This window comes from Apteryx rowi, unplaced genomic scaffold (assembly GCF_003343035.1).
Source record: "Apteryx rowi isolate R43461 unplaced genomic scaffold, aptRow1 scaffold_4, whole genome shotgun sequence".
In the NCBI taxonomy this organism is placed as follows: domain Eukaryota; kingdom Metazoa; phylum Chordata; class Aves; order Apterygiformes; family Apterygidae; genus Apteryx; species Apteryx rowi.
In genome coordinates, this window is record NW_020450529.1 from 9097014 (window position 1) to 9123886 (window position 26873).

At 46.3% G+C, this 26873-nt stretch overlaps 1 protein-coding gene across 1 annotated transcript in view; it reads right to left on the reverse strand.

Moving 5' to 3' along the window:
* SYNPR (synaptoporin) overlaps positions 1-26873 on the reverse strand; it is a 107992-nt gene that overhangs the window by 15288 nt on the left and 65831 nt on the right. Inside the window, exon 3 of the mRNA XM_026075012.1 lies at positions 11828-11952. Coding sequence (XP_025930797.1) covers positions 11828-11952 — 125 coding nt within the window. The remainder of the gene's footprint in view (positions 1-11827; positions 11953-26873) is intronic.

Here is a 26873-nt window from a genome sequence, read left to right on the forward strand (position 1 = left end):
AGGCACCATGGGGCCATTATGGTCCCTCCTCCCTTTTGCACCTGGGATATTCTGGCAAAAACAGTTTCCCACCTCCCTGCTAACAATGACAAGAGGGTTTCTTCCTCCAGACCTGTTCTCCAACAGCTCTTCTGCTCTTTTCTTTAGGAGAGGAAATTACCATTTGCTTGAGCCTTCCTGCCCCTCACCTTCCCCAAGCGCCTTCAGCACCCTTCTCTCTGCTTCCACCGAGGCAGCAGAACGGAGCCTCGGCACATCAACTGCTACCACATGTCCATCGCTGCTAAATCAGCCCATTTTTCTCTGGCAATAAGAAAAAAAGATAAAGCGCTTCAGCTGACCTGGCAATCCAAGTCTGGTCTTTTGTTTCTTTGCTTTTCCAGAGAAAGCAAAGAATATTGTTTGCTTATCAAAGCGTATTCAGTTTGCTGATCAAAGAGTATTCAGTTTGAAATGTCTGTCTTAGTCTCAGTGAAATCTCTCAGTTTCTTCCAAAAAATAGCCCAGATCTCTCTAGAACTACTCAACATTACACACTTCAAACTTAAATACACATCTGAACTTGCAAAGATTTATTCCTAACTTCTGTGCRGGACATTTGAACATCCTAAGGATCTGCCCTGTCTCAGAGCTGCCTGCAGTGGCTTGCTTACCCAGGGATGCGCTTTGCTCAGATGCAAACAGAAATCCCATACGGATGCGAGTCCAGAGCGGGCATCACCCAAAGAGATGCAAGATGCTGCAGGGAACTGCCCAGGAAAGCCATAGCAAACTATATTCTCTCCCAGTTTATGTCCAAGAAAAAAAGAAAAATATTTTTCCCCTCTCATGTTTTCAATTTCTTAACTTGTCAGGTTCCCAGCGCTCACTCGCACATAGCTGTTGTGCAAACATTTGGCCAGTACTATTTTGCTACAGTAAGGTTTTTAATAGGACAAGCTGTCAGCCACAGTTGCTGTCTCAACCCCCCACACTGCGCAAGCCACGCTGGGAGAGGTGGCGATTCCCCCGCACCGGCGGCGAAGGCGAGCTGCAACGGGACACGCATGCGCCCCTGCTCCATCCCGTCTCAGGTCCCCGTTTCCCATCTTGTATCTCCTCTCCCATTAGCGCTAGCGAGCTGGAGACCTGAATGCCTCAGGGGGTCTCCAGGAAGCAAAGCACCAAACCCTTTTTGAGGATTGGGTCTAAACTCTCTGGAATAAGGGACAGTTGCAGCATAGTAGAGAGCATTGCCCAGCGGTGAGGGGGAGATGGCAGCAGTACTGTGCCCGCAGCTTGCAGCCTTCTCCCTGCAAACGTCTTTGCAAAGCTCTTGGAAAACAGCTTTTTCCACATGCTTCAGGTTGGAGAATCATCCCAGACACATGCCAGCCATTGCAATGAACCTCCCCAGACTGTGCACATACGCCGTAATTCAAAATCTAGTACCTCATCGTAACACCAGAAAGAAAATAAAAAGGCTCACTATGGAGTAAGCACTGCAACAAGCACTTCAAAAGCTGAGTGGGTGATCCCAACCCAAATTTCCAAGCCTACATCCAGATCCAGATTTATCTCCCATGATATTTTGACAGCTCTTCTCACAGACGTGTGCTCTTCCTYACTGTGCAAGCAGAGCATGGTACTCAAAGATGTGCTCCATTGCTCATTGCAAACCCGTATACCTTCCACAAAGGCCTGGAAATCCCAGAGGAGCATATTTGTTTTGTCAGACAGCAGTTATCAAATGCTACAGTCACACAGGAAGAGCCCAACTGAACCTGTAGCTGCACCCCAGCCTGCTCCCCGTCCTCCTCCGGAGGGACATGGGACTGTTCCCAAACTAGCAAGCCTCTGTCAGACAAGAGCGAAAGCTGCCATTTGGAGCTAAGACCTACCAAGATCTACACACCTAAAAACATATCAGAAGCAGCACAAAGCATAAAGCAAAGGTGTAAGTAGTAGTGACTGATTCTAATAGTGTTTCCGGGGAGGGGAGGGTATCAACCCTGGACACTGCATTTGCTCGCAGCAGCCTGGGAACGCTGAGCCCTGCTGCTTGCACCCAGCTAATGTGCTCGGTGCTGCTTTGATTCGTAACATTCATGCCACCTCCAATTCGCCTTGCGTTCCAGAATCACATGGGCAAAATCCATGCAAAAATCAATCCAGGTTCTTGGGTATCACCTAATGCTCAGCCAGAACCACCAAAAAGAATAAATCCTTTGCCCTGAAAAAAAGCAGAGTTCACATACAGTTTAATCTAGGTCCATAAACCCTGAAAATGGAAGTTTCAGTTCCAGTCCCAGCTGAGATAAATACAAGAACAATTACAGAAGATACAGCAACAATCCTTCCTTTGAATTGTTTTTTTAACATTAACATTGTATTTTAACTATAGTTTTCCCCAAATATATTGTCCTAAGGGACTTAAAGTAATTAAATTCAGGCCTCTGCAGACATTTAAGGCRTGACTCCAATAAAAACCCCAATAAGGATATTTTCATTCTAAGCATGCTTCSGTACCTTTTCTCAGCAAACCCGTGGGCTTGCATGTAGGCTGAGCAGCAGCCAGGGCAAGAGCCACAGCTGCTGGCCAGCCCGCAGACAACTGCTATCAGTTCCACGCTGAATAACACACAAAGCGCCATTTCTGGAAATTCAGAAAGCATGGAAATAGGTACTTCACCGAGAAGGGCTACGTTAGCTGGGGTCAGACACCCATCCTCTCTGGAGTCTATTGAACAAGGAGAAATATTGCATTAAACTCTTGGCAAATAAATTCATGTAGAAGTCATGTGTGGGAGCACACCAAAGACATCCCACGCGCTGAATTCCCTACAGTCCTGGGGAAACGTTCAGRGCCCCCTGCACAGGGCATGCAGATTTGGGAGCAGGGGAAAGACGTGTGTTTGACTGCTGCCTAGCTGGGTCACCRCATCCCTTTGGGGGTACGGCATCAAAAGCCAAGCCAAGCAAAGCAAAGCAGAAGGGCTTCTGCGTTGCTTGCATTTGTACTGGCAGCACGAAAATGCGCAAAAGGAAATCTGCAAGGAAAGTTGTAAAAAGCCTGCTTTTTAAAAAAAGCCTTTGTGGCAGGCACAGATAAAACACCATTACTTGTACAATACCGCAGAGACCCTTCATGAATATATATTAAAAATTCAAATTGAGAAAAAGCTGCATATATTAATAAAAGTGACTTTCACTTTAAGAATCAATTCTGTCTAAAGCATTCATGAAGAATCTTGCTTGTACCAAAACAGTGTTAAACATAAAATACTGCACCTACAGTGCAAAATAAGTCAGTCTGGATCAATATCTTTCAAATTCATCAAAAATCCAATTGCTTTGGGTGCCAAAATAAAAGCTTCTACAATTTAATGAAGATTCAGGAAGCAGCACACTCCCTCTGCTGCAGCAAATACCATGTCCAGAGCATTGCTACCACTTCTTTTCCCGTTTACTTCCCAGGCAGTGGGAGCTCTCCTGACCATGCCCTGCATTCATGCAATGTTTGTGCATGAACATTTGCAACAGGATACAGCAGCTGTCCAGTTGGAAGAGTCGCAAAGCAGGAGAAGTCTCCATTGTGGCCCCAGTTCAGCACTCCAGGACACGGCTGCTTCATGCTTCAAGAGATTCAAGTCTACAAAGTAAATGTTGGAGAACATGGAGGGGAGCAGCAGCTGAAGACCCYTATTTCTGGAAAACTCACCCCATCTGCCAAGCTGCAGCCCCTTCCTGCCACATCTGTCCATGGGACTGAGCAGCCTCTCCYTGGCTATGCAACAGACTGGGAACTTGTCTGTGATTTTACAAATATTGGCATAAGTGCCAGTCAGACCTCCTTCTCTGATCGAGCGGAGCAGAGCACATAGCCCAACACATCAGCAGTGTGAATGAGCGAAGACTTTGCACTTGCACAGCCACCCTTAGGCTGTGGCTTCTTGGCTGAGAACAAAACAGTTGGGCATAAAGGCGAAGCCATTCAAACCAACAAGCAAATTGTGGAAGCAGCAGATGATCTCCTCCTCCACACCACAGAACATCAGACATGGAGGAGAACATGCCCAGGGTCAGCAGCAAAGACAAAGATGTAGCTGTATCAGATGTCTGGTGGTTTCGTACAGCTCTTACACACGAGCAAAGTGTCAAGTGACTGGAAGCATCTCCCAGACCCTTTCTCTCACTGCCGGAAAAAGGATGTTTGCCTCTATGCACTGTTCAAAGAAGTGATAAGTGGCAGTAATAACCACTCTTTGGTCACATTGCCAATCTTGACAATTCCTACAAACCACGTTTGGAAGACTGATTGGGGCGAGGAAAAGGCACTGATGAGCTCAAAACCAGAAAAGCCACAAGGTTGCCCTTATTTTACCTGCTTTAATCAGACGAGTAGCGATTTCATGAAACTCTTGGAAGAAAGGAATTGCAGTATACACTGTGCTAATGGACAGTCTGCACTTAGACTGGATATCTAAGTGGTGGCTTTAGCCTTTTAACTGGACAAATAATTGCATTTGACACCCTTACAATACACTAGTTTCTTAAATTGTTTCTCCTTTTTTTTTAAAAAGTGATTGATATAAGTACAGGTATTTTCTTCAATTCTACCCTCCTCTTGGTCTCAGAAATGAGTCCCATGGGACATGTGTTAGCACAGAGAAAAACAAAGACTGTTCCCAGAGCCCACAGGGTTCCTTGGAGACCCATGGAGACTGCAGAACACCAATTTGCACAAGGAATTTGTCCTACAAAATCTAAAATTATTTGAGCAGCCTGTAGCCATACACGAGCAAACAAAATCTGATCAGGGCTCTAAATTATGGCACTCACTCTCTAATAATAACTAGAGCCGGTTACAAAAAGGTGAAATATTTTTCCATTAAAAACAATGTTCATCCAAAGCTGAAAAACATATTTGTTGAGCAGACCTGAATCACCTTTTCCCAGGCCCAGGAGACAATGTAAGAGCAAGCAACTTTAACAAAGTCAATAGYTCATCGATTAGAGCACTCAGCCTGGCTACATAAGCTCCATATTTAAGTCTCTTATGGACTTGTTTCAGTACAGAGACTTGACAGAGATCTCCAACGCCTTCAACCCCAGGAAATCCAGGTGCCAGGGCTGTGCTGTAAATAGTTCAGAAAGTTCTTGTTTTTATGCCACTACGGAATAAAGTCTTTTTACTGGGTTTTCACTGGAAAAAAAAAAATTGGGGGGGGGGGAAGTGCCTCAGTTTTCTGGCCAGCCCTATAAATTACCAGAATGTATGAATCACAAATAAAAAAGTTAATGTCTGTATTTCCTAGATAAAAAATAGATCTTAAGGCTTTGGTCTGTTTTGCATCATTAGGTCACATTAAATATGAAGAGACTTGTGTGAAAGTGTCACATTTAGAGGTTTCTGTATCCTGAAGGATTCATCTCCTGAACTTTACTCAGCAGGATGCAGCATTAGGCTCTTCACTCACATCATTTCCAGTTTCCACTAACAGCAGTTAAAAGCTAGAAGTTCTTGTTAGGCAAATCTGTTCTCAAAAGGCCAAAATTAGGTACTAAAGTTACCACTGAGATCAGAGTTTGAAACTCTGTTGTGGAAGAAGATAATTAAAGCTGTGACCCAGCCCTTAGTGTCTGTCCTAAAGGGCCRGTTTATATAAGAGTATTGCTTAAAACCGCCAGCTTCACTGATGTATTATTGAACATGTTTCCTTGCCAATTCAGATGTTAACCCCAGATCTGCAGTACTGGAGGAGGTSGTCACAGTTTGGCAAGAAAAGGGGCTACAGTAACACAGCTTTTGTGGACTAATTGACTGTAAAGCCATAAGGGACCACCGTGATCATGAAAACAAGCTCTTAGCCACCGAATTTCACTTGACAATCCCTGCAACTGCCGTTTYTGCAATAGCATGGCTTTCCAAAAGGCACCCAGGTCTGATCTAAAGATTTTAAAGATGAAGGTTTCTCCCTTAAGTTGTTTTATTATGAAAGAGACTTTTATCTAACCTGAATTTGTCATCCAGGAGATCAGACCAGAGATATCTGCAACGATGCAATGCAAAACCCTCATGTAGACACATAGCATCTGGTCTGGCATATTTTGCCATTATTTTAAAACACAGGCAGTCAGCTGAGCTGTGGCCCACTGCACAGCCTCTCACTTCTCTGGCTCTTCAGCAATGYCACAGGAAGGCCCACAGCGGGCAACTCAGGGTCTCCAGAAAGGAACAGATCATGCAGAGCTTAACCAGCTCCTCTCACCTCCCTGAGATCTCTCCAAATCTGCCCAAGGAATGAGGGCATTTATGTTTTGGCACCTATCAGAGTACACCATAGCAGGCTACAGCACCACCAAGCCTTACACCCATGCAGGAGAGGCACCTTTTGTATGGCAAACACCTGCAAAATAAAACATGGAGCCTAGGGAACTAAAACTAGATGACTATTTCTTCCTATCMTCTGCCCTAAACCAGTACTGTAGTCTCTGAAAGACCAAGCACGCTAATGACCACAATGCCTGAGCTGCCAGACAGGCATGAATGTCTTTTCTAAACATGTCCCAGGCAGCAAGAGTTGCCATTTATGGCTTCACTTGCCCTGCTAGCTGCACGCTCCCTGCACAGATGCTTTGCGTTCGATGCAATGCCTCTGMCACGGTTCTGCAATGACTTTTTGGTAATTTCTGCAGTGGTCACCCCTCCAGAGACAGTGTCCACCAAGGCGCATGGGGAAACAGATCTGGTTTTAAAACAATACTAAAAAAATTAAGATGTCCAACATCAAGGCAACTGTGGAAGTGTCCCACATGTCTGCAAGTCAGCAGCACAGGTGACCACCTAGTACCCAACAAGYTTAAAGACTATGCACTAAAGCCTATGCATCAGCAGCTCTTGGTCTCCCAACCATAATGGATGTTTACACTCTTTTTGCCAAAATGATGTTTTCTACTGAATTCTGAAACAAGATTTACTACAAGTGAGTTAAAAAGCAACAAAAAAATGAAGGCTAGTATATTTTGGCACAAATGTGCTAATATTAATGGAGACTTTTTCCAAAGAAAGATGGCTGTGAAGTGTAGCAAGTTAGCTACTTTCTCCTTAATTAACATCTGTAGCTTATAAGTAGGTAATTTAGGCCTGGCTGTCATATTTCAAATGAAAGAGTAGCCTACCCAACGCATGTAGATGAGGCRCACACTTTAAAGGGTGCTCAACAGGAACATCTTTATTCAAATGCAATACTTAGTGAATGAAAAGCCCCCATCAAATACAATTTCCTTGCCTTTTCCTTCAGACACTAGGCTCACTTCAAGAGACAGTTTTACTAGCACACTGGAAAGATACTAATTGTGATGTAAAATAAAACAAAAATCAGTATTCATTTTGCTCACTGCTGTGATGCAAAGAAGAACAGACATTAGTGCCACCAGGCAATCAAGTTCTGYCCCACTAGAAAATGTCGCTCAACTCTCCCAACACATACTTACATATGCACATACCTACCTYAACCACTGACTTAGGCGAGACTCCTCGTGTTTCAAATTTAATCATGCACTCTTTTGGGCCAATATGTAAGTAGCTTGGAGGATGAAGAGCATAAGAAAAGGTAACAGATACCCTACATGAGTTCCTATGCAGCATTTAACTTGAAGGTACCCTGGGTACGTGCAGCAGGCTAGAGCACCTCCCGAGCCAAAGGCGAAGAAGTTTTGGATCAGAATCTACCTCAAGACTTAGCAGACAGCATGCTTACAGGATGGTACTGAAACACTCCCTCCCCTCTTAACTGGAAAGATAAAGCTCATTACCTACTTTATTATATCCCTCTCCTGCCTTGCCTTTCTACCTGCTCACAAAATAGTGGTTCCTTCCCATCAGAAGTTATTTTAATCCTTGAAAAACCTTGTCAGCCCCAGTAGCCTGGAGCAAGCCAGAGCTGCCATCACACAAGCGGGAGCAAAGGGAGGCAACTAAACCCACTGGTGGGGTTTTGCTTCCCTGGCCAGGCTTTTTGCACTTGTAGAAGAGATACTGCCATGCCTCCGTCCCTCCTGGCTTCCAGCACTTGCCCGGACAGGCTGCGTACAGCATCAAGCTACTGCCGCGGTATTTGATCAAGTCATTTCTCCCTTGGACAGCAACAGGGATTTGCAGAAATGAGGCAGCCACAAAGCAGTGGGTTATGATATTAGATATTTCTGCTTGGCTGTGTACTCCCTGTCTATACAGCACCTCATTATCAGAGTGCTTCTGCTATGCAAAGTTTCATTTAAATCAGCAGCTAAAGCAGGCAGAAGTTAAGAGAAAATATAGGGGAAAATCAGAAAAAGTGTTAAGATCAATTAGGACATGGAAGAGTCTAGCAGGACATATGAAAAAATGTATCAGAGCTCCAGAAAACACTGTTGATGGGGTTTAAGGTTTGGACTACAGGGTGTTGCTTTTTTGTGCACATTACAGGGCAGCTAGAGGAAGCTTAAGTGAATTGGTGTAGCTGCAGATGGAAAAAGCATCCATCTCATTTCCTGTTACAGGAGGGAGATGGTAGGTTTGGATTCAATTACCCAGCAGTGACTGGAGYACAGCTCCTTGGTGGTTCACCCAGCGCAAGCCCCGAGGGCGAGCCTGGGCATGAGGTCCCTTCCCTTCAGCAGGGCCAGGCCCTCCATGCAGCTCGCACCACACACATCCCTGGTGCAAGGGTTGCTGCCGAAGGGATCGCATCTCCCAGTGGCATACACGCAGCATATGAACTGAGCACTGCTTCACCGCATGGCCCTCGGGTGTCCTCCTAGAAAATCTCAGTAACGGGGTACAAAGACACTCCTTTGTGCCTAGGCTGCTCTGGAGCTACCTGCTACACTGTGCAATGCTCTTTCTTCAGTAAGCATGGGACAGCCTGGGGCTATATGAAATGTGGCTTTGAAACCAGCTTGGCAAGTAATACGCTTTAGTCGCACATCCCTGGACTCTGTTAGTGCTGGTTCTGCCCTCCTGCATCCTCTTTCTTTGTCTAAGGGCATGGGTCTCAGAAGCACATGGTCCAAAAGAGATGCCCACCTTTCGGTCTGGAGAACTCCTTCCCGGATCTGAATTTGCTTTAACAGGAACATTTTCAGGCTCCTAAATCACTTCAATCTCATTGTCAAAGCACCAAAGTCCTCTTGCCTGCCTGAGCTGTCCTGTTGAACCCCACAATTTTGCTTACTTTCTTGATATTCTTGGCACTTGCTCATTGAATAGCCAATGTCTAGCTGGGCTACTTCTAGGGGGAAACAAATATCCTCATGCTCACAGCAAAGGGAACAAGAGCAGCTGCTAGCACGGCTGCAGGTTTTCCATCATTTTAAGTCACTCAGGAAGGTGCAGCTCAACAAGCACCACTCATGTATTCAACCACTTCAGTGCCACCACTGCTGACAGCCACGACAGCAACCAGTGTCATCAGATGTTCAGCAGCCACTCTCCTGCCACCCACACCTCCTCCAGTTGTCAGCCAATAATCAAAACGCTGAAAGCATTTGAAAAGAAGTTGCCATGTGACTATGGCCTTATTCAGGCCTGGATGCACAAGAGCTGGGGGGAATTCATCCTACCTGTGCAAAGCCCACGTGCCCACACAGGCAGCAGGACGCAGGTCTGCAGAGTGAGCTGTGCTCTGCAGAGCCCGCTAAAACCTGCTCTGCACAAGCCCAGGACAACTACAGAAGGGCTCCCAAGGCAAGGAAGAAAGTGCCACAAGAATAAAGAGCTTAAACAGATGCATTGCCACTGTTGTGCGAGTCCCTTCAGCTGCCTTCTCAGTCTGTAACTATGCCTCTTCCACTGGGGAAGCACTGTCCATATTAGACCAGGTGAAGTCTTTAAAAAAAAAAAAAAAAAAAGATAAGCTTCAGGGTCACAGTCTTGATTAGGGAGTCTGAGCTCAAAGCTTGTCTGCTTTTCCCAAGGGTATCAACTGCTCTGAGATACCAGCTTTCTCCCCAAGACTCAGTTCTCTCCTGTTTGTGAACATCCCCTCTCCAAGCTCTAGGAGCATGGGAGAAAAGCAGAAAGAACAAACTCATGAATAAGTCACAGGAATATTTAGGTTAAACTTAATTAAATGCAGCAGAGTTCCACAGGCAGCACTGGACCAGATTTCCAAGGCACACAGCTGCTACTTCATGCAGTCTGTACATCTCTGGACACTTTTTGCATGTCCATCCCTCAGGTTTGCACATAAAGTTCAGAATTGCACAAGAACAGGGAGTATCTTCATGCTTCTCCCAAAAAATCATTTGGCTAAGTGTTAGCTCCCTTCTCAGCTGCAAATTATATATTCACATCATATCATATATATTTACACATTTGCAGATATATTTACATCATGTGGTGAGGCATGTTCATATGAGGAGCCTCCACCGGCTTCCCACAGTGCCCAGAATCTGCTCAGCCATAGCTGGGAGCCACGCAGGAACAGTTCAAGGATCATCTATAGCTACAGTCCCAACTGGATCCTTTCTGCAAATATACCCTATTTTGCATCGTCTTTCCAGCCTGCTGGAATGTTGTAATTACTCAGCAATGTTTCCAGTTTCCTAATAAGCAAAACTGTAGGAAACTGCAGATCTGGTGACTTTCTTCTAAAACAAATTGTCTACACGGCCCATTAAAACACCAGGAGATACTTGCTGACTATTTTGCTCAGTTTTATTAACTTTTTACATAAAGTAATATTTTATAATCATGCAAATTAAAAGCACTTTACTGTAGGGTGTATTCTGTAATGAATGCTGGAAAAATGACCTATTTGGAAGTGAATCACATTACAAATTCATATAACTCAATTTTCAGAATCCATCTCATGCATACTAAACAGAAGCGAAAGAAAAAAGAACAAGTTCAAGAAAAAAAAGAAGAATTTGTAATAGCAGGAAATGTAACTCTTCGGAGTAATAAATATACGCCAAGCAACAATTCAAGGAATCAACTTTAGTTTCCACTGTTAGGAAGATGCTTTATTTTAGAACATGCTAAAACAGTAAATACTATTATGCCTGGTCTATGCATAAAGTAGTCACAAGCAAAACAGCATGTGATTTCCCAAAGATGCATAATAATTTCAGAGTCATGGCATACTGGGTTTGAGATTGGATTATATACTCTTTTCTTAATCATCTCAATTCCTTAAAGAAAACACTTGTACAGAAATGAAATACAGGTTTCTGCAGCAGACTAGACATCTTTAAAAGTGTAAGATTCTGGATGTTTTGAAGCAGGATCCTTAATAGAAGGAACATTTTYAGTGTTTCTTTACATGATAGCTTTCAAGAATACTTAAATAACAAAAATCTGTTTCCCTAAGTTTTCCACTAGTAAGTGGTCAGACATTTAAAGTATTCAGTTACTTAAGAGATGCAGACAGGCAGTAAGCAGAGTTTTCAAAAGCACTTCAAAATTATGGTTAAAACTTATTTTCTCTTTTGTTTCCATGACCTTGCAACTTGGATGGTTTTCGGGAAACCTCATTTCCAGCTTAACAGCTACTACAATAAAGGCTACTTTATCCCCATTTGTTCTTGTGCCAAAAATGTCTTTTTGTTCTTTTTCCTTGACTGCCGTTTTCCACCCTCTGCAGCTTCCCTTGGGCCCTGGTCCATGCCTGGTCTAACCAAATTCCTCCTTCCCACGCACCCAGCTCCTAGACATTACAGTGAAGAGCTCGGGTGTCCCAGATTGGTGCTTAATCACAGACCTGCTGCAAGCAACAGCAATCCCCACTGAGAACAGGCTTCGCATCAGCCCCCGGCCACCTGCCTCCCTGCAAACGAACTGCCACGAACCAAAACGGATTACCTGAAAGGGTAGGCAAAGGCTATGTCAATGTTGAGGTCGCTCTCCGACTTGTTCGCACAGTCCACACTGAGGCGCAGTCCTCCAGAGTACCCACCGCATGTTGCAAATGCAAAGATTGCAAAAAGCTGTCAAAAACAAACAACATTTTATTTTATTGCAGCAACCCACCCCAAAACATACCCGTGCAGCAGCAGCTTTCACAGCGGCATGCAGCAGCACTGTCCCCCTCAGGTTAGATCACTCGTCACGCTGTGCATTCAAAGCATCGCCATACATTTCCTTATGCACCCTTCTTGGAAGCCAATATGAAGAGCTGCAAAAGTTGAAGCTCTCTTGCTCACATAGACAGGAACTATCTCAGCCCTTCCCTCCAGTCTCAAAGCCCACCTGGGATCCACAACCTGGATGACTTATTTAAATCATCCAGCTGACAAATGAATTTGGACCAGAACAGGCCAAATACTGCCTGAGCACAATGAGTCAGTCCTAAGAAACAAAACACTGGCAGAAGTTTTTACAAGGAGCAGCCAAGAGTAGCAAGAGACCTCTCAGCCACATGAGCTGTGACCATCTTCCCACTGCAGGGCAAAACACGGACTCATGCTGCCCCTCATCCATTTCCATGAAGCCATGTATGACTTTGAACAAACACAGTTTTYAGTTTTAAGTTATTATCCAAACCCAAATGGACAAGGGGATGCAATAAACTGACACTCAGCAAAATAGAAAAAAAAATTAGGTCATAATAGCTCTGGCAAATCAAACATGAGCAAAGAGTTAGGGTGGTTCTGATTCAATATCCTATTGCATCTTAATCTTCCAGGAGAAAAAGCTGAAAGACAAAGCGTGCTGGCCATAGATACATCACCACTTACATTTTTTCAATGCATCAGAGGTTCAAATACAGGAGGAGGCAACAGGAATAAGCATCTTAAAGCTTCATCGATGTAGGTTGCCTTGGAAGACCCAGACCAGAAGTGGAGACAGATCATTTACACAGTTGTAACTTAAATTAAGTGAGAAACCTGATTTTGTTCTGATATTTTAACTGTAAACCTGAAGTAACATCATCAGCTTTAACAGAGTTCCTCTAAGATCTACAGTGCTGCGAACACGGGAAGTGAAAGATAAACTCCTGGACCCCAGTCACAACCAAATAAACCGAAAGTCAGCTATGCAGAAGAAACACAAACACAGTGCATGTGCCTGGAAAAGCAAATCTGCATTTGGACATTGCAGAAAAAAATACAGCAAGCATATGTAAAGGCAAAATAAAGGCGTGAGTGTTGCACTAAAGACAATATGGATAGATAACAAAAGAGACGTATCCACCTGCTGCACAAGGCTCTGCCGAAACACACCGTTAACCTGAGCTCTCCCAACTCCAGCACGAGCAAAGCTGGGAGCATCAGTGTCCTTCTTGGACTTCAGCTTTGCACACACATCATTTCCCCAAAGGTTGCCAGGTTTTGGGGCGACTCCTGAGCATTCAGGGCAGGGACAGCTGCCCCGGCTGCAGGGGGATCTGCCGAGCGTGACGGCGCAGAGCGACGCAGCAGGGGCTGTGCAGGAGAGGAGGGGAAGATGCACAGAAGAGCAGAGCTGAACTGCAGCTCCAGGATGGGTCAAAAAACTTGGCCTAGCACGAGGCACAAGGAGCAATCGCTGGGGAACAGGCTTGAACAAGAATTTCTCTAGCGAAGGTCCGAGACCAGCTGCTGCACAGCAGTGAGTGCAAAATCGCTGCTCATTATCAGCTCTGCAGAGCCTGCTGTGCTGGGAGCCCGAGCCCATCCCTCCTCTCCTTCTAGCAAGCATGCTAAAAATAAAGACCTTCGGTCTCCCAGATGGGTTTTACTGGCAGGCAAAAATTGTAACGCCGCTGTCCATCTCCGTGTGGCATTTCCACATGTCACCTCAGCTGTGCGTGCACGCGCCCACGCAGCCATCTGAGCAGGCTCCTGMGCCCCGCGCGCACGGGGACCGAGCAAACACAGCACACGGCCCTTCCGCCACCACTCCGATGCATGCTTTAAGTACTGCCCACCCCACCTGCTTCACCTGCCTTGGTCCTCAAACAGCCTGGCCTTGAGCAGGAAAACCTGAAAGGTCTGATGCTGACAAACGGCTTCTTAAATACATCATGAAGAAAATTGCGTGGGGCAATTTTTGCCTTGCAGGGAAGTGAGGAGCAAAAAAAACCCTGACAAAACCCCTTTAGTTCCCGCATTTAAGCTGGCAACAGCCACGCAGTAACACAGCTCGAGAGCGGTGGCATTGCACAGCCAGGGAAATGAGACATCGCTCGTGGTACCTCCATGCCCCCAGCGTAACGGCTCACCCTTCAGTGTCAAAAAGCAATTTGCTTAAAAAAATCTCGGCATCTAACAAAGGTCAGCACAGAGCAGCCCATATCCTGAGAAAGAACAAGGAAGGCAGCCGAGAACAGGGCACGGCTTCACGTGCTAGTCTGGCACTTGGGATAACACCACAAGTTCCCATCCTGCCACCCACCTCCAGTGCAACCAGAGTATATCGCTCGGGGACAGATTTACAAAGGTGTTGAGGCACCCAGTGACACGGAAAGATAAGAAAATATTAGTTGAATCACTTCCTTATACCAGCCTTGCTGGCAAAATGAGCAGGTAAAAGGAAAGCTGAGGTTTGCTATAAATTAGCTTGTTAAATATTTGCCCTGACATAAGTGTTACTCCATCCTAAATGAGACTTAATCATTTCCTCTGTAAATACAAGGAGCTGTTCTGCCCTTACATGGGCAACAGCACTGAAAATTGGTATTAATCATCCCAGTTTAATTTGTGAGGCAATGTCAGAAAACAATATGTTAAGGAGAACAGGAGAGATTGGCACYGACCTGCTTTCTGGCCTAATTAATGGAGCTGCAAATGCAAGCATTTTGCAGAGGCACAGGGAGTCACAAAGATTAATACATTGCAATAAATAAAGCGGGCACTGAAGGGTGCAGTGCGAGAGAGAGCTGCCACAAACCAGCAGCCGTATCTTCCTTCGCCTGCCAGCCGCAGCGCTCAGCATGGGCACGAGCGAGGGAAAGGGACGCCTCTCAGATGCAGCTCTCCTGATGAAGCAGTGGACATGAGGACAAACACGTGCCCCTTAAACCCAAGGGGCCACCACTGCACAAGGACTTTAGCACCCTCATCAACACAGTYGAGGCTGTTACTACTCAGGAAGGATATTTTCCAGAGTTCGCAGCTTTTCCTCTCCTCTTTTGAGAGCAGACTCAGGCAGTCGAAATCTCAGCACCTCAGTCAGCTGAGATCAAGCCTTTCCTTACCCCTGAGCCCCACACTCAGCTCGGACCCAAAGGCTTTTTGGACACTCTCACTCACTGAGCAATCCCTTAGCTCCTTCCTCTCCAGCCACAACCACCATGGCCGGCCACTGGTTTTGAGCCTCACCACATGCTCTGGCCACAAGCACCCAGAGAACACCCACAAGACAAGTGGGAAGGAGAGGGGAGACAGCTGGAGACTTTTATACCTAACCTCAGCGGGGGCTTGGCCAGCCCGGGCTTGGCTCTCGGCTGTGGGTGGATCAGATGCTGCTAACGACTGCAACTGCACAGCTGCTAATAACGCCTGGCCGGCTCCCACAGCTGCYGTGGAGAAGCCCACACACCACCTTTATGGAGGTGTATTTACATTTTGCATTGCAGGAGAGAAGAATGAGAGCTATAAACTTCTGGTATTTCCCTGGGGTTTCTTGGCGAARCAGTAGGCATAATTCTCCTTTCGCCCAAGCAACCGTCTCCCTCCTAGCTCTGCGTTTTTTTGTTTTTGTTTTTGTTTTAATTTTGCTGCTTTATGTTGTCAGTTGAACGCCTGGTGCATTAAGCCAAGATTTACTCATCAGGTTTTGCGTATGCCATAATTCTGTGGCAGTTGCAAGAATGTTGTAAACACCACTGTATTTTATTATAGTAGGATTTGTGTAAATGGCAGTTGTAAACCCCATAATGGGAGCTTTATGGGCCAGATTCAATAAAACCTCCATCTGAGAGATAATTTTATTGAATCTGGCCTCTCTGAAATTGAAAAGTTTATGGAAAAAGAGAAAGCGTTTCCCTATGTTCCTATTTACTCCTTGCCTATAAATCCACACTCAGCGCTAGTCCCATCTGCACTGTGCATGCGTATCGCTTTTCCCCTTCATATTAGATAAATCTTCCCAGCAGATAGTTACCTCTAGCCATTATAGGGTGGCTGCTGCCCTAAGGCTCAGCGCTGTGCCTGCCTTCCCTGGAGAAATCACAGCTTGGAGAAACACGGTGTCCGCGAGCCAGCACCTGCCTGCAGCTGCAGCTGTGCCAGCTGCAAGGGCAGAGCCGCTTCCGATGGGAACCTCGCGCGGTCCCTATCCTCCCGCGGGAGGACGGGGCGCCAGGCACCCACTGGCAGGAGGTTTCCCCTCATCCCTGCCCTCTGGAAACCGCCTGCCCGCAGCTGGGGTCGATGCTCCTCCCTGCAGTCGGCGTCGGATGAACACCCCCTGCAACATCCCACTTGGCTGGAAGATCACCCATCTTCCGTAAGGTGTCTGACACATCTTTAACGAGGCTGCGCGTCTCTGAAGATAGCCCGTACGGTGATTAAAACCCTATCCCCTGCTTACGCCACGGAGATATTCCCTCTGAGCTTCCAGCCTTGGCTAGCGCTGTTGCTATGCTTTTGTAAGCAACTCAGGCAGGTCTTGCAGTCTAACTTAACTGATAGAAATGATATTTATTATGGTCCTGAATAACAATAAACAGTCTTCACTGTAGGATAGGATTAGCATGTCATAAAGATCAAATACACTACTTAGCACTTTGAGAAAAAACAACATAATTTCCCAGAGAGCACGTGCTTCCCACGCCACTTCGGGGAGACAAGGATTCATCGCTTGATTTATCAGATCACTTGGAAGCCCTGCTTCTTCTCTAATGCCAGACTGCAACGCAGTGACAACATATCCTCTAATTTTGTATTCGGGAGCTGTTATTTACCCAGGGACAGGGTTCACACATACAGCAATCAGACGGGGAGGTGCCCCTATTTGCACTCATGCATCAAGTCGGCTCTCCGCTCCCTTTCATTTCAGCTGCCTGTCGAACCAGGCTCCCGATTCAAGGCTGGTCCCTTTATTTCACAATCCCGACAGCCTTCTCAGCAAAAGGGTGCTGGCGGAAACAGAGCCCTGAAGAAGTTTAAGTCCCAGCTGTTTATTAGACAGTTGGCAGCACCTTCGCGCACGACCCCAGACATCACTCATCCCACCATGTAAGTGAAAAATGGGACGACTTCCTATCGCTTCTCTGCGTTTGGCTTTCAGACAATTTCCCTCAATGCCTACTGAGCGACAAGCTTGGTTTACGAACCAGTAGAAGGCAGAAAGGTTTCTGACAAGTCGAGCTAAAAGGCTTATGTAGAGCATGTTACAGCTAAAACATCCTGTTAGGAAGATAACACTGTCATTTAAAATTGATTAAACTTTTATATAAGCCACGAGCGTTTCCCACGAGCATGTTTCCCTCATGCAGCCATCTTCTAACTCCAATGATCCTGCAAAGATTAGGTGGGGCTGGCCTGGGAACGCACCCCAAATCCCCAGGCAGAAAGGTGAGATCCCACCTTGCCTGCTCCTCTTGATGCCTCCATCTCTATTCCTCCAAAACGGCTAGATCTTAAAAAGCAATCATGATAGCCTTGCCTAGAGCCGTGAGAGCAAACGCAGGCTGTGAAGGACCTGCGGGTCAGTAAGCACACTGGTCTTCGACACTTTTGCTTTGGGCTGAGAGAGGCAAATTGGAATTAATCTATTGAACACTTTCCAAGGAAGGTTTCACCCCCTCCCACCCCCATTCCTTCCTTAATACTCAAAAGCCAAGGGGAACATCTGACATTTTTAAAGAGCAACACAAAGCATTTGAAATATTTAATCATTTTTATTAGTTGTTTTACATGTTTAAAATGCTTTACAGACAGACATTTTTCTGGCACAATGTTTGCATGAAAGATTTCTCTTTCTCCAAGCTCTCTTTAATAAAGAGACGGCAAACGTTTGCCAAACGCGATATTGCTTTACACCTTCCCCCACTCRCCGAGGCCAACTCGAGGCACGAGCGCAGGGCAGGAGCGTGCTGGGCTGGGGACTGCTCCGAGCGCCTTGGAGACATCACCCTGCAGCCAGCATCCCTCACCGAGCCGAGCGTCTCATTAAACTTAGATTATTTATTTTTAGAGCAGAACCAGTGACTGAACATTATTTTTAAGACTGTAAAGGGAGATTCAAAGACACTAAATGATTGTACGGGAAAACATTTACTGCCGAGCCAATAGCCTCAAATATGTTAGCAATGAAAGATTAGGAAGCACTCTCTTCTCCAGTTCTTTGCCGGTTTCTTTTCTAAAACCTGGCATTTTTCCCGTGCAAATCCAAGCTGCAGACTTCCTGGAATCACTTCTCCTACATGCAAGCTTTTGTGCACTGCAGATTATCAGATTATTGACTTTGGGATTCCTAATTATATCAACTTGACTGGTTGATAAATCGGAGCTGGGCAGCACCGCAGCAGAAGCAGTGCTGTGGGGGAGCCGGGGATGGCTAGCAGGAGCCGTGTCCTTCCAACAGCTATCCAGGGAGCAAGCTGAAATACCTTCTCCTCCTGCTGAGAAATAAGGCACAGAGCAAGTGCCCACTAATTGCTGGGATTTATCGTGTCCCCTTAAAAGTAAACAGCAGCCTTACAAAGAGCAGTCCTGCGCCTGCCCAGATCTGCTCAGCACGGACAGCAAACCTCCGTTTTGCCCGTTATGGCTCCCCAGCACAGAGAGCTGCCCTCGATGGTGCCGCTGGCCTGGAAAGACCGGACCCCGGCAAGGAAAGTGCTGCAAGTCRCAGCTCCCCATGGCGAGCAGGAGTCCTGCAACATCATCTGTCTAAAGAAGAGCATTTCATTTAACGCTTTGCATTTTTTTAAATGAAAAAAAAATACTTAATTTGATTCTTAATGGAAAGATTTATGGAAATGAAATTGGGGTATTTTTAGTGAGTAAATATCATGTTATAATAATTTGGTTCTACAATACTTTAATTCCAAGGAGACAATTTTCTCTCTTTTTCTTTGAAGAAAATCTTTATCTTCTTTATTCATCTTTCATTGATTATTCTAAAAACCCATTTAGCTCCACCACATAATGGTATGGCAGTCTTTTCTCATTATATTTTAATAGAATAAACCCCAACTCTATATGGGCGGATTAGATAGCCATTCTTTGAGGTAAAGAACATTGTTCCTCCAGATGGCCAGACAAAATCTGTGTAATTCTTTCCCTGTTTATTAAGCTCAAAATGTAATGTAAGCTGATGAGATGTATTTCATCCAGTATTTAATGGGTCAGCCATAAAGTTGAAAGCTAATGCTAAGGTTGGCAGGATGCACAGAAGAGTTAACGTGCGGAAAATAAAGACATATTTAGAGCACCTTCTTGGAGTTAGTGAAATGAGAGGTTGTCACAGAACAAAGCCACCTACACGATACGGGCAGAGATGCTAAGCTGTTCCAGCCCTCCGCGAACCATTTGTCAAAGGTTTGAGTTACTCGAAGACATTTACAAGGACCTGAGATTTTATTTTTTTTACTGTACAAATTGCTTTCTGCACGTGGACTTTGACAGCCCGGCAACAAGTCTTCCACAAAACAAAAGACACTGATACTCACTGCAGACAGATTTATGAGTACCCGAGATAATTACTGTGTATACACTATTTCATTTGGGATGTATTGCCCAATGTGGTAGTTTTACTGTGTTTAAAGACTGCAGCTCTTTTTTTCCTCCCAAGCATAGGGTAGCCTGGAAGTTACTGCTCCTCTCCTGCAGTCATTGCAACTCCACATTTTACCCTCTTCTGTTAAGGAGGTGGGAGCAAAAGTTAGACAGATTTGGTTAAATTTGTCCATATGATCCCTGAATATCTCATGTTGTGACATCTATCACTTCAGCACAGACATGCATTCCTTCTTGGGCCTGACACATTTTCCAGTCCGAGACTGCCGACAAAAAAGAAACTCGCAGCCCTCTGTGGGGGCGGATGTTAGGACGGTACCCAAAGCCCCAAAGCTGGCCCAGGAGAGTGGCCACCACCCGCGCCCAGGACAGCCGTTCCCACGAGCCCACATCACCTTTGGTGTCAGTCACCTGTGAACACTGGAGGCAATAAGGAATGAAGCCATATTCATGTAAAGGAGATGTYTTCTAAAAGGTGACGTTAATTCTTATATTATTAACAGGTAAGGTTAGGTGGTCTGACAGACCTTCAGGTTCATGCATAAATGCAATTCTGCTACTGCTCCCTCTTGAAAACACAGGTTTCGTGAAGGCTTTAGAGACTGATTATATGGGATTTATTGTGTAATGAGTGTAAACATTTAATTATAAAATTAAAAAGGTTGGATGGTTGCTCATTTGCTTGCTTGCTCAGTGGGTTTAAAAAACTCCTCTGGCTCAGTGTTGCAGAAGGGCAGAGGAGAAGGGTGGGAAGGGTCCGTGGAGGTCTCTGGCCCATCTCCTGCATGGAGCACACCGGTGCCAGGCCACCCGTGGCTTTGCCGAGACAGGGCCCGAAGACCCCGCCACAACCCTGGAGGGACAGAGTTTGTCCTAATGTCCAGCCCGGGCTGTCGCTTCTCTCGCGGGCGAGYAGGGCTGAGGGTGAGGACGGCCAGGCTGAGACATTGCTTTCCACAGGGCTGACTTGCTTCCTCTGGCTCGCAGCATCCCCTAAACGCAGATACCGTGTGATCCAAGTTACTACTAAGTAGGATTTACTCCCTCTGATAAACATGGGGATCTCCATTATGGTTGAACTGAGCCCACGTGTGCGAAGCACTCTGAGAAGGGAAAGTGCCTCCGGACTTAATGCCACCGTGATCCCCGATAGTTAATACAGCTTCATGGCTGCGATGAAAATCAAGAACATACCATGCTTCCCCGCCTCGAAGCTGGAGCAGTGGATGGCAGGGCAACACAAAACAGCTTGTAAAAGCCAGTGTTGCATGTATCAGAGAGTGCGTCCCCGTGCACCAGGCTGGGGCTGGGGGCAAGGCGTCTTTCCCAGCACGGGAACCCAGCAAGCACTTCCAGCATCACCAGCAGGCACCGCCAGGCAGGCAGATTCCCCTGGCAGCAACGTCTGGTGGCTGCTGCAGTTCCTTCGTTATCTAATTTGCGCTTTTGTTCTTTCCATTAGCTTTGTCCCCTCTTTCCCAGCATCACCTGGTAGATCTGGGCTCTGGTAGAGCATTTTCCTGCTCTGATTACCGTGTGCCCAGTGCACGCAGTGGCAACGATCGGTGCAAGCGTTCCTTTGACCAGAAAATGTGCTGACAACCAGCTTCCCCGCAGAGATGGCACAGCATGGGGACTGGAACAAAAACCCTCCCTGGGCCAGTATTGCCTAAAATTATCATTACAGGAAAGGCTCCTGTGCTTCAATCATGTTGTATTATTTATGACCTAATGATTGCCCATTGACTAGCAGGGATTATACATTCGCTAAGATGTTTCTGGGTGAATGAAAGGGCATTAACCTCATTATTATCATGTCCGTGCTCATCAGAGGCCATTAGGAGCTTCCTCTCAGCTCTCGGGACTGCTGTGGAGCTACTTGGTGTGTCATCTGCTCCCTCTCCACTCGCCCTCTCCTCACAAGCATGCACACGCGCGCTTGACTCTGCCTCATTTCTCAAGCAGACTTAAGGAAATGGGGGAAAATTATCTAGATTGTGAAGGAATCCAGAATGAGATTAAAGCAGAGAACCCTTGGGATTAATAATCTGGCACAACAGGCCTGTCCTGGGAGGGTTTGAGAGTGCTTTCAGATTGCTAAACAATGAGRCCTCCAACTCCTTCCTACATCTGGAGCAATACTCTCTGGCAGACAACGGACCACCACCACCAAGGCCGGCCATTTTTTCCTTCTTTTCATCTCACAACACGTGAATGTCTTCCTGAAAGCCCTGGATGTCTATATGAGCAGGATCAAGGGGAATCAAGGCTCTTCCTCCCCTGCTCATGCTCAAGACTTCTTTCTTGGTCCCTACCCAACCTCCCTGAGGCACCCTGAAGGCTTGATTCCTCCATACTTGAGCTTTGCCCGGTGTCCTGAACTGCAGGACCCATTGGCTTGCCTTAAACCAGTTTTGATGGAAAATTCCCCTGCTGGCTCAGACCTGCGCACTTGGCCCTGTGCAGGGTGCTGAAAGAGGAATTTGCTCCTGGCTAGCTATCAGCACACATGGTAAAAATAATTTCTTTCCTAATAATTAAAATGATGGGCTATAAATGAAAGTTTGCCTTGCTGACCTCTGGGAATTCACTGGGAACATTTTGAGCAAGGAACGTTTTCAAAATTAAAACCTCACTTTCCTCTTCTGTTCCTCAACTTCGCTCATATTCTGGCCCCAGAGATGGCATTGCTCTGCTTCTCAACAGTTAATCATAAAGATCAACACCTAAAATCATTCATTTTTAAGGAAATAATAATAAGTGTCCTTAAACTGAAGAAAGATTCCTTATCTTGCTAAACAACACAATTGTCCCACACTTCATTGGGACAATTTAAGTTGTCACTGTTTCCTCTACATCCTCAGCCTCGCTGTGTTGCTCCACACATATCTTGCCTGTCTCCTTTTCTTTTCACACCCTTTCACTCATGTTTCCTGAATTCTGCAGCTGTACCTGGTTCTAGAGACACAAAAGAGGCAACAAAAAACTTGGAAAAAAACCTTGCCTGAATTCTCCCCATTTCCTTTGTGTTTCAAAATACTTGCAATTCTGAAATAATCAGGCTTCCTTTTCTTTCTCTCAACTGCTAGCAGCTGTTGTGTATCTTCTGTGTCACTTCCCAAAGTACTTCAAATCCTACCAGACCCAGGAGAAAGCAGGCACTTGCTCAAAACCAATAATGCATCAATATGCGCTTGGCTGTTGCAATCTTTATACCTACACTGCTGGAGATGATTACCTAGCTTTTATATCTGCAGATTCAGACTTGCGGAATAAAACCAGGCCCAATAAAATAAGGAAGCAAAGAAAGCATAAGCAAAATGAAAAAAGCAATTGAACACGCTATAAATTCAGGATCAGGTAAAAGCTAATTATGGTCATGTTCACTAAAAAGAAGAGGACACAGCAAGGAAGATGGACTTATTAATTATTTGTGTTACGGTAGCACTTAGAAGCCCCAACCCTTTATCTGGCTCTAGCTGTGCTATACATGGCAAACACTCAAATATATCTTTGGGTAATTGCGCACATTTTTAAGGAAAATGTGCAAGTGCTCTGTTCTTTCACCTTCAGCTGTTTTTGGTTTGTTGATGCTGCTAAAGGAGACCAAGGTAACCATCAATCTCATTTTGAGCAGCTCGCTGGATGCTCATGGGTCAAAGAACAAATAATTCAGCATGAAGGTATCCTCCACCCACAGCCGGAGTGGGCAAACAACTGCGGAGCCCCCGATGTGGGCATGAAACGTGTATGTCGACAGGGCATGAATGTATATGTCGACATCCCCATCCTGGCCTGGGGGGGGCAAAATTCTCCCTGTTGCCCACAGGGACATTTCRTCCTCACTGATTCCGTGCAAGCTTGATTGCTTTTCTAATTAAGATATATTTTATGGTAATCTACCAAGCCCCTTAGATTAAATCACTCAGTTAATCTGTTGTTAGTGCCCATATGTTTACAATTTTTGAGCCTGCTGCAGCATATTTGCTTTGTCAAGGTGCCGGGGAAGTTCAGTGACAGATGAGCTGCTGCACAGCGATTCAGGTGACGTGCACACCTTCCCCCTGGAAAGTCGACACCRTGCCAAAGACAGACATCTTTGACACTCAACATTTTGGGAAGAAAACGAAAGGCACAGTACTGCAGATAAAGCACCCCATCCTGATCACCTGTCTCTTCCCTTGTCTGTACAGTAGGGTTCAGCACATATTTTTCATTTTCCTTTCTTTTCTTTTTTTTTCCCCTTCCAAAATAAGATGTTGTACATGACAGGAGAGGAAAGCCGAAGAGTTTCACAGTATCCTCACATCTCTGGCCCCATAGCTTGCCTACCAAAGCAAAGAGGAGGTTTGTTGCAGGTTCAAGGGCRCTGAACATCCCCCTGGGCAAAGAGCATTGATCACAATTTGCAAATCAAGGACAAGCGAAGTCAGAACCTGTATCTGCACTGGATACAGAATAAGATARAAACTAAGCAGGTGCTGTACAGTTCTGCTCCCACTGACCGGAAGCACCTAGGCAGGAGTGTGTGGACCAAGCCCAAATCTCACCTACAGCCCCAACACATCGATGGGCCTCTTCCAACTTCTCAAGGGTTGGTGCTGTTCCACCACRTACCCTGGTGAGGAAGTAAATCACCCCTACGGGCCTGCCTGGGCTCTCCCAAAACTGTGTGTCTGGCATATGGACACGCGTGCGGTGGGCATATGATATCTGCTGTCACATGAGGCTGCCCATGTTGGCTCTAGTCAAGGAGCRGGGCTCTGCTGTGCTGGTTGCCGAATGGAGACATAGCACTTGCCAGTCCCTAATTCAAGGCTCTCCTCACCCCATCACCCACACATGCCCCCCCCCCAGGTGGTATCCRCACAGGCAGAGCCCAGTAAGTGACCCTGGAGATCCTCGGATCTGCTCAAACCAGCTGGACTGAGAGCCCCAATCCGTCATATACATATATATGTGTTGCATCTCCGAGCATGTACAACACTATTAGCTGAAGCAACTTGCATTCAGCTATCTGAGGAAAAGAGCCCAAAGGCAAAATCAGGAAAGACCAACCTCTAGGTCAGGTTGCCATCTGCCATCCTATGTGCAGGGAAATATTCCCTGCAAAAACTGGTCATATAATTGTACAGGAACTCCTAATCAAAAATGACATGAAAAATAAAACACCACCTGCCAGCACCAGCAGTGACAGGCAGCTGCTAGCCAATATCAACACGAATACCATTTTCCCTGTAGAGTGCCTATTGATTTGAACAGGATTAACAGAGGTGAGGAAAGTATTCATTAAGTGTTCCAAGGACTTGGCTAAAAAAAGAATATCTGGTATTCAGGAGGAGCCAGATATCTAAGAAATCAATCTTTTAAGAGTGTAAGGAATTTCTCTAGGAACCATTTGTGCTTCTCCAGGCTCTGCTAGGTGCCACACAGCCAACGAGACCGGTCTCAAGGGAAAAGAAGGTCCCCAGGCTCTAGGAACCGCTAAAATAATGTTTCAAATGCCTTTTAAATCCTAATGCAGCTGGTAGACAGAGACTGTGACTCTTGCAACGCACTGGCACGAAGTTCACGTTTTCAATGCTGGCGGCTCGTGAAGCATCACACTGTGAATCTGCCCCACCAAGCCCTGATCTGCACAGCAGCCCGAGGTCATTTTGGAGAAGAGGATGCCACGCTCTCCGAAAGCTGGCAGAGGCTGCTCTGAAAGGCAAGYGGTGGGTGTGGGGGATGAGATCGAGGAGAAGCTGCCCTCAGACCTGCTAACACCGAGTAGCGAGGGATGGAGGAGCATCACACATTGCAACGTTAGCACGGGCAGTACTGGAGCAAACACACACAAGAAAGGCTGCAGGATGAGCCTCCCGACCAGGCTGCTGTCCAACAGGAGGTCTGAGAGTGTCCACACACACACACAGGTGCACACATGCCACTCCTGTGCGGATGTCCTCCCCGCCGTGCCTCCTGGGCACATGGCGAGTACACTGCTCGCCTTGTGCCCGACCCTTCCTCGGGCACCAGCGACCTGCCTTCCCGGGGCAGGGCTATGACCTCCCTGGCCTTCAGTCAAACCAAGCTGTCCTGGCCGCTTTTCCTGCTTAAAATCTATAAAGATGAGCTGAACTGGCTTCCTACTAAACCGCAGCACGTGCAGCTCTCTGGGAAGTCTGGCCCCCCTGCCATGACGAGCTACGCGGCACAGAAACCCCTTAGCTCGGCAAGGCTCAAAGCAGGAGCCGCGCTCCTCGCCTCGCCTTGCGCAGCCCTTTCCACCCCGGAGTCACCCAAACGGGTGCCCTGAGCATCGTCCGTCTGCTCCCCCGGAGGATGCTGCGCTGAGCCGCGTACCAGGGCTCGGCAAAGCTGGAAACGATTACTGCTGTCCTCAGGCCAGCAGGATTATGCTCAGAAAGTGCGCGAGATTTGTCCTCTCGGACACCTATGCCCTCCACCCCAAGGAATTAAATGACTGTGCAAAAGACAGTCGCTGTTACGTGTATCTTGTTCCCTAACACTGTGCCAAACATATGCATTCAGGGAAAGTTACACAGCAGGTTAAAAACACATATGGCATTTCTGAAACAGGGAGCACGTAAAAACCGAAAAGCCGCTGAACTTGGTACACGTTAGCTACGTTTCCAGAAAGGGAGCAGAGCTGCCGCCCTGTGCCCCGGCCGGCGGCGCGCAGATCGCTGCACGCCCACGCGGCTTGCTGCCCAGCTGCCTTCCAGCAACCCACACCCACACGCCTCCTGCGGAGCGGCGCCCCTCGAAATATTCCTCTCGGCTGCTTTTCACACAGGTGGGAAGGAAAGTGTAACTACTGCATTTTGCAAAATCTGGAACAATTAAACTGTTCCAAAACCAGCTTAAAATGACTAAGCAGTTAGTGCCAATTTGAAATTTCTCTCTAGAAAGAGTTCAGCTTAGTCTGCCAAACACCACATCCTTACTTTCTCTTAYGGGTATAATAAACCCAGTTACATCCTTCTAACATCTTATTAAAGTACACTTCATATATTTATTAGCATGCCATGGTATCATGAGAGTAGGTAGATTACACTGGGTCTAATACGTTGATTTTCCAAGGAGTTTTATACTCAGGCATGCTCTCACAGCAGCTCCAGCTTGTACTCCAGCTGGAGTTTTTAAAGACTTCTGAAACACCAGAGAGATCAATTCCCATGGATGTGATTCAAGTAGCAAAGAATCAAAGTGCCAATAAAATGAATATAATG